Here is a 15,640-nt window from a genome sequence, read left to right on the forward strand (position 1 = left end):
AACTTAGAACAGACGATGAAAGACACATCTTACTTACATTTGTGCTCAAAAGTTTACATACCCCAGCAGAATTTTTGCTTTCTTGGCCTTTTTTCAGAGAATATGAATCATAAGACCAAAACTTTTTCTTCACTCATGGTTCACTCATGGTTAGTGGTTGGGTGAAGCCAGTTATTGTCAAACTACTGTGTTTTCTCTTTTTAAATCATAATGACAACCCAACATTTGGCTGCAATCAAAAGCATTTTTTTTTTCACTGAATGGCTAGAGAGTTGTTAATAATGCTATCAAATTAAACAAAAAGGAGGAGTGAGGAAAAATGAAGAACATAGGGATACTTGCTGAAAAAAAACAGAACAACACACCACTCAAAGCTGTTAAAAAAGATTGTATATATAAATGTATAATTATTTGCGCAAAGAGTATCCCTAAAGTATCAAAAATCCAAACCCCTCAGATGATTAACCACTCAGAACAGTGATTCTAAATCATGCCACAAATGTGCCTTAATAATGAGTAAAAAGTCCAGTAGTTTTACTTTACTGCTGAATAGGCATCCGTAGCTCTGGAATAGCTCACTGAGTGGCGTGACAGTTGTAATGAGAGCGGAAAAGCCGTCTGGTTGCAGCGGGCTTCTGTGTGTCAATCTTCCTAAGCGCTGCCCCGGCTGGTGACAGACGCTCCACTGCTCCTGGTTCCCACGTTGCGCTAGCGTGCAGTTGTGTAATACAGATTCACTCGGTCTGCAATTGCTGCAGGACCTTCCGTGACATCAGCGGTCACGTGGTATACTTGGGGCCAATACCTTCCAACTAGTTTCAGAAAGAACACGGTTTCCTTCATCAGGCAACAGTGAAGCATCGTGGAGGTTTCCCGCAAGCTTTGAACTACATTTCAACTAATGGAGTTGGAGATTTGGTCAAGATTAATGGTTTCCTCAATGGTAAGAAATGCAGATGCTTATCTGTCATGCAATATTATCAGGCATTTTCTACAAATGTATTCTGCAGCAGACCAAAAACACCAAACATACATCAAATGTCATTAGAACTATCTTCAGCATCAAGAAAAACAAGGAGTCCTGGAAGTCTTGATATGGCCCCCTAAGAGCCTTGATCTCAATATCAAGTTAATGTGGGATTACATGAAGAGACAGAAAGATTTGTGAAAGCTAACATCTGCAGAAGATCTGTGCTTATTTCTCCAAGATGTTTGGAACAACCTCCCAAACTTATTACTTCAAGAACTGAATTGATACTTGATGCTGTTTTGAAGAAAAAAGGTGCCAAATATTGACTTTATTTATATTTCTTTTTTGGTCATTCACTTTACATTTTGTTTATAGTTGAAAATAAACTATTACCACTTTATTTTTTAAAGCATTCTTACTTTATATACACTATATTACAGTATATACAGTGCTATATATATATACACTATGTTCCAAATTATTATGCAAATGATATTCTTCTCGGATTTTCCTAAATGGTCGGTGCAAATGACAGTCAGTCTAATAAAAGTCATCACCTGTTAGAGTATACATCGAATTTTATTAAAGAAACATCCCAATGATAACAGTTTAATCTCCAAAATGGATAAAACCTCAAAATGCAAATTATTGTTATAAATGTTCCAAATTATTAGGCACAGTAGAATTTCTATACATTTGATATGTTTTAAAGAAATGAAAATGCTCATTTGTTGAATTTTCAGCATTAGGAGGTCACATTCACTGAACAAAAAAGCTATTTAACTCCAAAACATCCTAACAGGCCAAGTTACATGTTAACATAGGACCCCTTCTTTGATATCACCTTCACAATTCTTGCATCCATTGAACTTGTGAGTTTTTTGAGAGTTTCTGTTTGTATTTCTTTGCATGAAGTCAGAATAGCCTCCCAGAGCTGCTGTTTTGATGTGAACTGCCTCCCACCCTCATAGATCTTTTGCTTGATGATACTCTAAAGGTTTTCTATAGGGTTGAGGTCAGGGGAAGATGGTGGCCACACCATGAGTTTATCTCCTTTTATGCCCATAGCAGCCAATGACTCAGAGGTATTATTTCCAGCATGAGATGGTGCATTGTCATGCATGGAGATGATTTTAATCCTGAAGGCATATTTCTGCTTTTTATACCATGGAAGAAATTTGTCAGTCAGAAACTCTATATACAGTTGTGGCCAAAAGTATCGACACACCTGCAATTCTGTCAGATAATACTCAGTTTCTTCCTGAAAATGATTGCAAACACAAATTGTTTGGTATTATTATCTTTATTTAATTTGTCTTAAATGAAAAAACACAAAAAGAATTGTCCTAAAGCCAAATTGGATATAATTCCACACCAAACATAAAAAAGGGTGGACAAAAGTATTGGCACTGTTCGAAAAATCATGTGATGCTTCTCTAATTTAATCATAATAAATAATCTTTATTTTTACATAGCGCTAACATATTCCGCAGCGCTTTACAGTTTGCACACATCATCGCTGTCCCCGATTGGGGCTCACAATCTAAATTCCCTATCAGTATGTCTTTGGAATGTGGGAGGAAACCGGAGTGCCCGGAGGAAACCCACGCAAGCACAGAGAGAACATACAAACTCTTTGCAGCTGTTGTCCTTGGTGGGGTTTGAACCCAGGACTTCAGTGCTGCAAGGCTGCAGTGCTATCCACCGAGCCACTGTGCTGCCCTAATTTGTGTAATTAATTGCACCTGTAACTTACCTGTGGCATCTAACAGGTGTTGGCAATAACTAAATCACACTTGCAGCCAGTTGACATGGATTAAAGTTGACTCAACCTCTGTCCTGTGTCCTTGTGTGTACCACAGTGAGCATGGAGAAAAGAAAGAAGACCAAAGAACTGTCTGAGGAGTTGAGAAACCAAATTGTGATGAAACATGAGCAATTTCAAGGCTACAAGTCCATCTCCAAAGACCTGAATGTTCCTATGTCTACCGTGCGCAGTGTCATCAAGAAGTTTAAAGCCCATGGCACTGTGGCTAACCTCCCTAGATGTGGACTGAAAAGAAAAATTGACAAGAGATTTCAACGCAAGATTGTGCGGATGTTGGATAAAGAACCTCGACTAACATCCAAACTAGTTCAAACTGCCCTGCAGTCCGAGGGTACAACAGTGACTGTCAACCCGTACTATCCGCCGACGTCTGAATGAAAAGGGACTGTATGGTAGGAGACCCAGGAAGGCCTCACTTCTTACCCCGAGACATAAAAAAGCCAGGCTGGAGATTGCCAAAACTTACCTGAAAAAGCCTAAAACGTTTTGGAAGAATGTTCTCTGGTCAGATGAGACAAAAGTAGAGCTTTTTGGGCAAAGGCATCAACATAGAGTTTACAGGAGAAAAAAAGAGGCATTCAAAGAAAAGAACACGGTCCCTACAGTCAAACATGGTCGAGATTCCCTGATGTTTTTGGGTTGCTTTGCTGCCTCTAGCACTGGACTGCTTGACCGTGTGCATGGCATTATGAAGTCTGAAGACTACCAACAAATTTTGCAGCATAATGTAGGGCCCAGTGTGAGAATGCTGGGTCTCCCTCAGAGGCCATGGGTCTTCCAGCAGGACAATGACCCAAAACACAATTCAAAAAGCACAAGAAAATGGTTTGAGAGAAAGCACTGGAGACTTCTAAGGTGGCCAGCAATGAGTCCAGACCTGAATCCCATAGAACACCTGTGGAGAGATCTAAAAATAGCAGTTTGGAGAAGGCACCCTTCAAATATCAGGGACCTGGAGCAGTTTGGGAAAGAAGAATGGTCTAAAATTCCAGCAGAGCATTGTAAGAAACTCTTGATGGTTACCGGAAGCGGTTGGTCGCAGTTATTTTGGCTAAAGGTTGTGCAACCAAGTATTAGGCTGAGGGTGCCAATACTTTTGTCTGGCCCATTTTTGAAGTTTTGTGTGAAATGATCAATGTTTTGCTTTTTGCTTCAGTCTCTTTTGTGTTCTTTCATTTAAGACAAATTAAATGAAAATAGTAATACCAAAGAATTTGTGTTTGCAATCATTTTCAAGAAGAAACTAAGTATTACCTGACAGAATTGCAGGGGTGTCAATACTTTTGGCCACCACTGTACTTTTGCAGAGGTCATTCAGGAACCTTAAAGGGCCCTACCAGCTGTTTCCCCATGATTCCAGCCCAAAACATGACTCCTCCACCTCCTTGCTGATGTCGCAGCCTTGTTGGGACATGGTGGCCATCCACCAACAATCCACTACTCCATCCATCTGGACCATCCAGGGTTGCTCGACACTCATCAGTAAACAAGACGGTTTGAAAATTAGTCTTCAAGTATGTCTGGGCCCACTGCAACCGTTTCTCCTTGTAAACACTGTTTAGGGATGGCCGAATAGTAGGTTTATGAACCACAGCAAGCCTTTAAAGGCTCCTACACCTTAAGGTTTGAGGGACTCCAGAGGCACCTGCAGCTTCAAATATCTGTTTGCTGATTTGTAATGGCTTTTTAGCAGCTGCTCTCTTAATCCGATGATCTTGCCAGGCAGAAACCTTCCTCATTATGCCTTTATCAGCACGAACACATTTGTGCTCAGAATCAGCCACAAATCTCGTAACAGTACGGTGATCACACTTAAGTGTTCGGGAAATATCTAATGTTTTCATTTGACCAAGGCATTGCACTATTTGATGCTTTTCTGCAGCAGAGAGATCCTTTTTCTTTCCCATGTAACTTGAAAACTGTTGCCTGCTTAATAATGTGGAACATCATTTTTCAGTAGTTTTCCTTAAACTAGAATCACCTGGAAAACTAATAATCACATGTGTTTAAGATTGATTTCAGTGATCCATTGAGCCCTGAGACACAATACCATCCATGAGTTTATTTGAAAAACAAAAGAATTAAATCTTTATGACACTTAAATCCAATTTGCATAATAATATGGAACACGGTGTAGATATACAATATATATAAATATACTGTATATTAATACTCTACATCATAGTCTGGAAAATAAATTAATTATTAATGCAGTTTAAATTATATAGTTTTCACTCTATGATTTGCAGCTATAATTCATTGGATTTGGATGAAAAAAAGACATTGGTGAAGTGTGGTACAATGTACATTGGGAACTGATGCACATCACACAACTAAGTTGCAATATTTTCTATATTTTCTATAGGTTGGAATAAATTGGTCTCAGTATGCATGTGCATCATTTACATATTAGAAATACATTACATAGGAGGAGCAGTAAAATCTTCTAGCCTTCTTGATAAGTATATGTATGTTTATCTTGCTTAAAAAGTTGTCATTGACTCAACTCAGAATGTTGGGAGATTACAGCTCAGAAGCCTACCAAACTGAAAATTCAATTGGACCTCTGGGATCATGACCTTTTCAAAAAATCTCCAACTGGATCTAACATCTGAACTAGATAGCTAATCCCCTGAGACCACTGACTTGCTACATTGGCCCCGTGCTATACCTGCAACATCACTACTGCACATGTGTCAAAGACTCCCTTTAAGGTGTATCCTACATACTAGAGGGTGGGCCATGTATATGGATTCACCTAAATTAAATGGGATTGGTTGGCGATATCAACATCCTGTCTGTGGTAGATTAGTATATGGGAGGGGGAAAACTTTTCAAGATGGGTGGTGACCATGGTGACCATTTTGAATTCCACCATTTTGGATCCAAGTTTATTTTTTCCAATTGGAAGAGAGTCATGTGACACATCAAACTTATTGAGAATTTCACAAGAAAAACAATGGCATGCTTGCTTTTAACATAACTTTATTCTTTCATGAGTTATTTACAAGTTTCTCTTTTCCGATTTCAAAATGGCTGCCATGGTCACCACCCATCTTGAAAAGTTTTCCCCCTCATATACTAATTTGCTCCACACAGGAAGTTGATATCACCAACCATTCCCATTTATTTAGGTGTATCCATATACATGGCCCACCCTGTACACATGGTTTTATTGATGAGAAATCATCTGTGCTATTTTTCAGATAAAATAATGAACGCTTTAACAGAAACCAGACACCATTATAAGTCAATGAGGTTTGTCTCATGCCAACAAAGTTCATCATGTAATAAATCTATTAGTGCTATTAGTTAAGCTATTCTAATCTGAATAAAGAACAGGATAATAACTATCAGAGCGATAGTGTGAAAACAGCCTAAAGGAGTTCCATGATTTATTAAAATTGTGTATCGATTATTTAAATGCAGTAAGACTTATTAAAGTTTTGTTTCTAGTAGTCGATTTAAGCTAGTGTAATGAGCAGTTACTAGAATTGTTTGAAGGAACAGATGTGGAGATGAGCGAATAAATTCAAGTGTTCATTCCTTTGACTTGGTCCTCCTAAATACTTTCATCACTCATCTAATTCTCATGCAGAAGCATGTGCACCTTATGCATTTCATGCATTGCAGTTTACTTTCTATAAATGCTACATGTATTCTACATGATTATGTTTGCATATACAGTATGTTCCATTCCTATATATTGCATTATGATTAATCATTACAATATTGTTATTCTCTCAATTTTCTGTGTTTGAGTCTATGGCTATGTTATTATTTCTGCATTTTTTAGATTGATAACATAACCAATGATAACGCCTCAAAGAAAGTATTAGCCATGGCACCTCACATGTCTATGTTCTGACTTGCTTCATTACTGTTAAAGACTTATAAATTCATAAACATGGCTCAAACTAGGCAGGCCACTTACACTTATCGCACCAGTCAGTAATGAGAGGCTGATCAGAAACAGGGCTACTAGAAGGAGGTAACTTGAAACTGTATCTGTTGAAAAATAGAAAAAAATGTTATATTTCATTCTACTGACATAGCTTTAGAAATAACTACGGTAGTTCATTTGTCATAATTATAATCATCAACATAATTGTGTTAGTAGGATGAAGTTAATTAAAATTCTAAAGAAACTGAATAATAATTGAATACAATTTAAAAGAAAGTGAATGAGTGAATGTGGCTAAACAGACTTTGATTTGTTCTTGTATTTGTTCCTTATTTTCCTTTAACCCAGATATTATAGATTTGGTAAAATCAGTTGTTCACATAGAATTTGTAGTAAGTATAGTTGTTAGTATTAAACACATAAGGGAATAACGGATGAATTATTGCCTGTAATGCGCGTTCCAGTAATCATTATAATGTGCATGCCAATTCATTCCCTAATTACAGCTCTTCATTTATGGTGTTCATTTACTTTTCCCACTCTCTTTACTGCCTTTCATTGACTGTCTTTCTCATTTAACCCCTTCCCGACCCATGACGCCACGTAGGCGTCATGAAAGTCGGTGCCATTCCGACCCATGACGCCTATGTGGCGTCATGGAAAGATCGCGTCCCTGCAGATCGGGTGAAAGGGTTAACTCCCATTTCACCCGATCTGCAGGGACAGGGGGAGTGGTAGTTTAGCCCAGGGGGGGTGGCTTCACCCCCTCGTGGCTACGATCGCTCTGATTGGCTGTTGAAAGTGAAACTGCCAATCAGAGCGATTTGTAATATTTCACCTATTATAACGGGTGAAATATTACAATCCAGCCATGGCCGATGCTGAAATATCATCGGCCATGGCTGGAAATACTAATGTGCCCCAACCCCACCGATCGCCCCCCCAGCCCTCCGATCTGGCCGGTACACTGCTCCGGCTCCCCTCCGTCCAGTGCTCCGCTCCCCCCCGTGCTCTTGTCCGCTCCCCCCGTGCTCCAATCACCCCCCCGTGCTCCGATCACCCCCCCTGCACTCCGATCCACCCCCCCGGTGCTCCGTTCCACCCCCCGTGCTCCGTTCCAGCCCCCCCGTGCTCCGTTCCACGCCCCCCGTTCTCCGTTCCACCCCTCCCGCGCTCCGATTCCCCCCCCGTGCTCCGATCCCCCCCCGTGGTCACCCCCACCCCATCATACTTACCGATCCAGCCGGGGTCCCGTCCGTCTTCTCCCTGGGCGCCGCCATCTTCCAAAATGGCGGGCGCATACGCAGTGCGCCCGCCGAATCTGCCGGCCGGCAGATTCGTTCCAAAGTGCATTTTGATCACTGAGATAGATTATATCTCAGTGATCAAAATAAAAAAAATAATAAATGACCCCCCCCCTTTGTCACCCCCATAGGTAGGGACAATAAAAAAATAAAGAAATTTTTTTTTTCCCACTAATGTTAGAATAGGGTTAGGGTTAGGGGTAGGGTTAGGGCTAGGGTTAGGGTTAGGGCTAGGGGTAGGGTTAGGGGTAGGGTTAGGGCTAGGGGTAGGGTTAGGGTTAGGGGTAGGGTTAGGGGTAGGGTTAGGGGTAGGGGTAGGGTTAGGGCTAGGGTTAGGGCTAGGGTTAGGGTTTCGGTATGTGCACACGTATTCTGTTCCTCTGCGGATTTTTCCGCTGCGGATTTGATAAATCCGCAGTGCTAAACCGCTGCGGATTTATGGCGGATTTACCGCGTTTTTTTCTGCGCATTTCACTGCGGTTTTACAACTGCGATTTTCTATTGGAGCAGTTGTAAAACCGCTGCGGAATCCGCACAAAGAGGTGACATGCTGCGGAATGTAAACCGCTGCGTTTCCGTGCAGTTTTTCCGCAGCATGTGTACAGCGATTTTTGTTTCCCGTAGGTTTACATTGAACTGTAAACTCATGGGAAACTGCTGCGGATCCGCAGCGTTTTCCGCAGCGTGTGCACATACCTTTAGAATTAGGCTATGTGCACACTGTGCGGATTTGGCTGCGGATTGGCCGCTGCGGATTCGCAGCAGTGTTCCATCAGGTTTACAGTACCATGTAAACATATGAAAAACCAAATCCGCTGTGCCCATGGTGCGGAAAATACCGCGCGGAAACGCTGCGTTGAATTTTCCGCAGCATGTCAATTCTTTGTGCGGATTCCGCAGCGTTTTACACCTGTTCCTCAATAGGAATCCGCAGGTGAAATCCGCACAAAAAACACTGGAAATCCGCGGAAAATCCGCAGGTAAAACGCAGTGCCTTTTACCCGTGGATTTTTCAAAAATGGTGCGGAAATATCTCACACGAATCCGCAACGTGGGCACATAGCCTTAGGGTTAGGGTTGGAATTAGGGTTGTGGTTAGGGGTGTGTTGTGGTTAGGGTTAGGGGTGTGTTGGGGTTAGGGTTGTGGTTAGGGGTGTGTTGCGGTTAGGGTTGTGATTAGGGTTATGGCTACAGTTGGGATTAGAGTTAGGGGTGTGTTGGGGTTAGTGTTGGAGGTAGAATTGAGGGGTTACCACTGTTTAGGCACATCAGGGGTCTCCAAACGCAACATGGCGCCACCATTGATTCCAGCCAATCTCGTATTCAAAAAGTCAAATGGTGCTCCCTCACTTCCGAGCCCTGACGTGTGCCCAAACAGTGGTTTACCCCCACATATGGGGTACCAGCATACTCAGGACAAACTGCGCAACAATTACTGGGGTCCAATTTCTCCTGTTACCCTTGTGAATCTAAAAAAATGCTTGCTAAAACATAATTTTTGAGGAAAGAAAAATGATTTTTTATTTTCACGGCTCTGCGTTGTAAACGTCTGTGAAGCACTTGGGGGTTCAAAGTGCTCACCACATATCTAGATAAGTTCCTTGGGGGGTCTAGTTTCCAAAATGGGGTCACTTGTGGGGGGTTTCTACTGTTTAGGCTGTTTATCAGCGTACTCAGGAGAAACTGGACAACAACTTTTGGGGTCCAATTTCTCCTGTAACCCTTAGGAAAATAAAAAATTCTGGGCTAAATAATTATTTTTAAGGAAAGAAAACGTATTTATTATTTTCACGGCTCTGCATTATAAACTTCTATGAAGCACTTGGGGGTTCAAAGTGCTCACCACACATCTAGATAAGTTCCTTTCGGGGTCTAGTTTCCAAAATGGGGTCACTTGTGGGGGGTTTCTACTGTTTAGGCACATCAGGGGCTCTGCAAACGCAACGTGACGCCCGCAGAGCATTCCATCAAAGTCTGCATTTCATAACGTCACTACTTCAATTCCGAGCCTCGGCATGTGCCCAAACAGTGGTTTACCCCCACATATGGGGTATCAGCGTACTCAGGAGAAACTGGACAACAACTTTTGGGGTCCAATTTCTTCTGTAACCCTTGGGAAAATAAAAAATTCTGGGCTAAATAATTATTTTTGAGGAAAGAAAACGTATTTATTATTTTCACGGCTCTGCATTATAAACTTCTATGAAGCACTTGGGGGTTCAAAGTGCTCACCACACATCTAGATAAGTTCCTTTGTGGGTCTAGTTTCCAAAATGGGGTCACTTGTGGGGGGTTTCTACTGTTAAGCCACATCAGGGGCTCTGCAAATGCAACGTGACGCCCACAGAGCATTCCATCAAAGTCTGCATTTCAAAACGTCACTACTTCACTTCCGAGCCCCGGCATGTGCCCAAACAGTGATTTACCCCCACATATGGGGTATCATCGTACTCAGGAGAAACTGGACAACAACTTTTGGGGTCAAATTTCTCCTGTTACCCTTGGGAAAATAAAAAATTGCAGGCTAAAAGATCATTTTTGAGAAAATAATTTTTTTTTTTTATTTTCATGGCTCTGCGTTATAAACTTCTGTGAAGCACTTGGGGGTTCAAAGTCCTCACCACACATCTAGATTAGTTCCTTTGGGGGTCTAGTTTCCAAAATGGTGTCATTTCTGGGGGATCTCCAATGTTTAAGCACACAGGGGCTCTCCAAACGTGACATGGTGTCCGCTAATGATTGGAGCTAATTTTCCATTTAAAAAGCCAAATGGCGTGCCATCCCTTCCGAGCCCTGCCGTGCGCCCAAACAGTGGTTTACCCCCACATATGGGGTATCAGCGTACTCAGGACAAACTGGACAACAATATTTGGGGTCCAATTTCTCCCTTTATCCTTGGCAAAATAGGAAATTCCAGGCTAAAAAATCATTTTTGAGGAAAGAAAAATTATTTTTTATTTTCATGGCTCTGCGTTATAAACTTCTGTGAAGCACCTGGGGGTTTAAAGTGCTCAATATGCATCTAGATATGTTCCTTGGGGGGTCTAGTTTCCAAAATGGGGTCACTTGTGGGGGAGCTCCAATGTTTAGGCACACAGGGGCTCTCCAAACGCGACATGGTGTCCGCTAACAATTGGAGCTAATTTTCCATTCAAAAAGTCAAATGGCGCGCCTTCCCTTCCGAGCCCTGCCGTGTGCCCAAACAGTGGTTTACCCCCACATATGAGGTATCGGCGTACTCGGGAGAAATTGCCCAACACATTTTATGATCCATTTTATCCTACTGCCCATGTGAAAATGAAAAAATTGAGGCGAAAAGAATTTTTTTGTGAAAATAAAGTACTTTTTCATTTTTACAGATCAATTTGTGAAGCACCTGAGGGTTTAAAGTGCTCACTAGGCATCTAAATAAGTTCCTTGGGGGGTCTAGTTTCCAAAATGGGGTCACTTGTGGGGGAGCGCCAATGTTTAGGCACACAGGAGCTATCCAAACACGACATGGTGTCCGCTAACGATGGAAATAATTTTTCATTCAAAAAGTCAAATGGCGCTCCTTCCCTTCCGAGCCTTACCATGTGCCCAAACAGTGGTTTACCCCCACATGTGAGGTATTGGTGTACTCAGGAGAAATTGCCCAACACATTTTAGGATCCATTTTATCCTGTTGCCCATGTGAAAATGAAAAAATTGAGGCTAAAAGAATTTTTTTGTGAAAAAAAAGTACTTTTTCATTTTTATGGATCAATTTGTGAAGCACCTGGGGGTTCAAAGTGCTCACTATGCATCTAGATAAGTTCCTTGGGGCGTCTAGTTTCCAAAATGGGGTCACTTGTGGGGGAGCTCCAATTTTTAGGCACACGGGGGCTCTCCAAACGTGACATGGTGTCCGCTAAAGAGTGGAGCCAATTTTTGATTCAAAAAGTCAAATGGCGCTCCTTCCCTTCCAAGCCCTGCCGTGCGCCCAAACAGTGGTTTACCCCCACATATGAGGTATCAGCGTACTCAGGACAAATTGGACAACAACATTCATGGTTCAGTTTCTCCTTTTACCATTGGGAAAATAAAAAAATTGTTGCTAAAAGATAATTTTTGTGACTAAAAAGTTAAATGTTCATTTTTTCCTTCCATGTTGCTTCTGCTGCTGTGAAGCACCTGAAGGGTTAATACACTTCTTGAATGTGGTTTTGAGTACCTTGAGGGGTGCAGTTTTTAGAATGGTGTCACTTTTGGGTATTTTCAGCCATATAGACCCCTCAAACTGACTTCAAATGTGAGGTGGTCCCTAAAAAAAATGGTTTTGTAAATTTCGTTGTAAAAATGACAAATCGCTGGTCAAATTTTAACCCTTATAACTTCCTAACAAAAAAAAATTTTGTTTCCAAAATTGTGCTGATGTAAAGTAAACATGTGGGAAATGTTATTTATTAACTATTTTGTGTCACATATCTCTCTGGTTTAACAGAATAAAAATTCAAAATGTGAAAATTGCGAAATTTTCAAAATTTTCGCCAAATTTCCGTTTTTATCACAAATAAACGCAGAATTTATTGACCTAAATTTACCACTAACATGAAGCCCAATATGTCACGAAAAAACAATCTCAGAACCGCTAGGATCCGTTGAAGCGTTCCTGAGTTATTACCTCATAAAGGGACACTGGTCAGAATTGCAAAAAACGGCAAGGTCTTTAAGGTCAAAATAGGCTGGGTCATGAAGGGGTTAAACTCTTGTAACAGTAAAACTGTGAAATCAGAAAATATTGCAATAATTAAAATAAGGGAATCCGTACTGTCCCAAAAAATCTGTGCCCATCATCCTTCTCTCTCTATGTGTGCATATTCATTCTTTATTTAAAGGGGTTGTCTGAAACTTTAACAATAGGTCATCAATGTCTGATCTTTTGGGATGCGACAGCCGGCACTCTTGTCAATCAGCTGTTCCCGATGCAAGTGTCAGCTAGATCTGTTCAGAATAGTGGCTGTGGCCAGATACTGAACATTGGTCCTTTATTGAGTTAAATAGACATCAAAACCCTATATAAAGTGTGCTTAATTATTAGGCAACTTCCTTTCCTTTGGCAAAATGGGTCAGAAGAGAGATAAAATGTTAAGACTGGGCCAAGAAATATCTTAAGACTGACTTTTCAAAGGTTTTTTGGACTGATGAATTGAGAGTGACTCTTGATGGGCCAGAGGCTGGATCAGTAAAGGGCAGAGAGCTCCACTCCGACTCAGACGCCAGCAAGGTGGAGGTGGGGTACTGGTATGGGCTGGTATCATCAAAGATGAACTTGTGGGACCTTTTCGGGTTGAGGATGGAGTGAAGCTCAACTCCCAGACCTACTGCCAGTTTCTGGAAGACAACTTCTTCAAGCAGTGGTACAGGAAAAAGTCAGTATCGTTCAAGAAAAACATGATTTTCATGCAGGGCAATGCTTCATCACATGCCTCCAACTACTCCACAGCGTGGCTGGCCAGTAAAGGTCTCAAAGAAGAAAAAATAATGACATGGCCCCCTTGTTCACCTGATCTGAACCCCATAGAGGATCTGTGGTCCCTCATAAAATGTGACATCTACAGGGAGGGAAAACGGTCCACCTCTCGGAACAGTGTCTGGGAGGCTGTGGTGGCTGCTGCACACAATGTTGATCGTAAACAGATCAAGCAACTGACAGAATCTATGGATGGAAGGTTGTTGAGTGTCATCATAATGAAATGTGGCTATATTGGTCACTAATTTTTTGGGGTTTTGTTTTTGCATGTCAGAAATCTTTATTTCTAAATTTTTTGCAGTTATATTGGTTTACCTGGTGAAAATAAACAAGTGAGATGGGAATATATTTGGTTTTTATTAAGTTGCCTAATAATTCTGCATAGTAATAGTTACCTGCACAAACAGATATCCTCCTAAGATAGCCAAATCTAAAAAAAACTCCACTCCAACTTCCAAAAATAATAAGCTTTGATATTTATGAGTCTTTTGGGTTGATTAAGAACATAGTTGTTGATCAATAATAAAAATAATCCTCTAAAATACTACTTGCCTAATAATTCTGCACACAGTGTATGTCTAAATACCCTACCTAAGTAGATTACAAATAGATCTTTGGTGACCTTGATTGCTATAGCTGCTCTGACTTTTTGATATATTGTGAGTGATCATGCATTGTGGAATATATAAGGCTGATGAATTTACAGATTGTGTAATGAGCCAGATTCTATTCTTACATTGTTTTATCTCTATTTTTACTGGGTTTTATTGTTTTAATGCCGTATAGAACATTTTGTATGAAAGGAAGTATAATCACTCAATGATTGAATTCATGACTTTGGGTAAAAGCCTGCAATTCCCCACTTCTTGGCCTGCATATGCGCTATTTATTTTGTGCGGTTTTATTGTTTGTCTTTAATAGGGATGTGGTAATTGTAACACCAACTGTCTATGCATGTTACATAATTATCGCTGTAAACAGTTATTACAATAATGATAATCTGGCAAGAATGATTGTGTCTGGAGTGGAAAGTATTCTCTGCATATGACAAGTTTTCATTGAATTTAGATAATAAAGATGTGTGTTATTGATTTATAAAAGGGATTCTGTGTTAGGTAATGATAAATACATTTTGTTTTATGTCATATAAAATTAGTCTTGATTTTATTTATTTAGTCATATTCACTCTGTAATTGTTTTTCAGTTAAGTTTATAGAAATTACTTTAAATTGCCATCCAAATTAAATGGGTATTGTGTAACTACATCTATTCATAATGGGCAAGGGGAATAGTGGAATTTCAAACATTGTAAGTTGGAAAAATGCTTGTATAAGCGGAAAGATTGATCTTATATAATTACTATTTTATAAGTTCAATGCAAGTTGAATCCATAAAATGCCTAAAAATCTATAATTCATGACTATCTATCTATCTATCCATCCATCCATCCATCCATCCATCCATCCATCCATCCATCCATCCATCCATCCATCCATCCATCCATCCATCTTTCTATCTTTCTATCTTTCTATCTATCTATCTATCTATCTATCTATCTATCTATCTATCTATCTATCTATCTTTCTATCTATCTAGCATATCTATATCTCAAGAAAAACAAACACCACTTCTAATGATGTGAAAAAGTGAAGGACTGTTAATTGGCCCATGCAGCAACATTTCAATTCCCTAATTAAACCTTTCCATCCTAGCTATATATATATATATACATATATATACAGTATATATATATATATACATATATATATATATATATATATATATATATATATATATATATATATATATTGTGGCACCCCCAGAGGTATTTGCCACAAATATAGTTACTGACACTGAATACAAATACTAAAATAGCAAGACTGCACTACCTCCTCCGGCCAGAAGGGAGAGCTCCAGAGACTCCCCTTGATCCATTCTGGTCTGAGAGAAAAAACTGGCAGTTGGGCAGTTGGGCTAAGGAGTTGAAAGTGAGAGGTCATACAGCTGAATTTCTAACAGCCCTATGACGGTTTCCAGGCCCAAATCACCGGCCTGAGGAGAAGATGGACAGAGAAAAAGGACATTGTGAGAACCGGGTAGCACTAATCACTACCCAGAAAAGGCGCAAAGACGGATACCGGAT

The 15,640-nt window shown here is 40.4% G+C and overlaps 1 protein-coding gene across 2 annotated transcripts in view; it reads right to left on the reverse strand.

The window, feature by feature from the left end:
• The window catches only part of LAPTM5 (lysosomal protein transmembrane 5), a 186,186-nt gene that overhangs the window by 121,083 nt on the left and 49,463 nt on the right, over nt 1–15,640 (reverse strand). For both annotated transcript variants that reach the window (XM_069756797.1, XM_069756798.1), the window contains exon 3: nt 6,733–6,806. In XM_069756797.1, coding sequence (XP_069612898.1) covers nt 6,733–6,806 — 74 coding nt within the window. The remainder of the gene's footprint in view (nt 1–6,732; nt 6,807–15,640) is intronic.

This window comes from Ranitomeya imitator, chromosome 3 (assembly GCF_032444005.1).
Source record: "Ranitomeya imitator isolate aRanImi1 chromosome 3, aRanImi1.pri, whole genome shotgun sequence".
Taxonomy (NCBI): Eukaryota; Metazoa; Chordata; class Amphibia; order Anura; family Dendrobatidae; genus Ranitomeya; species Ranitomeya imitator.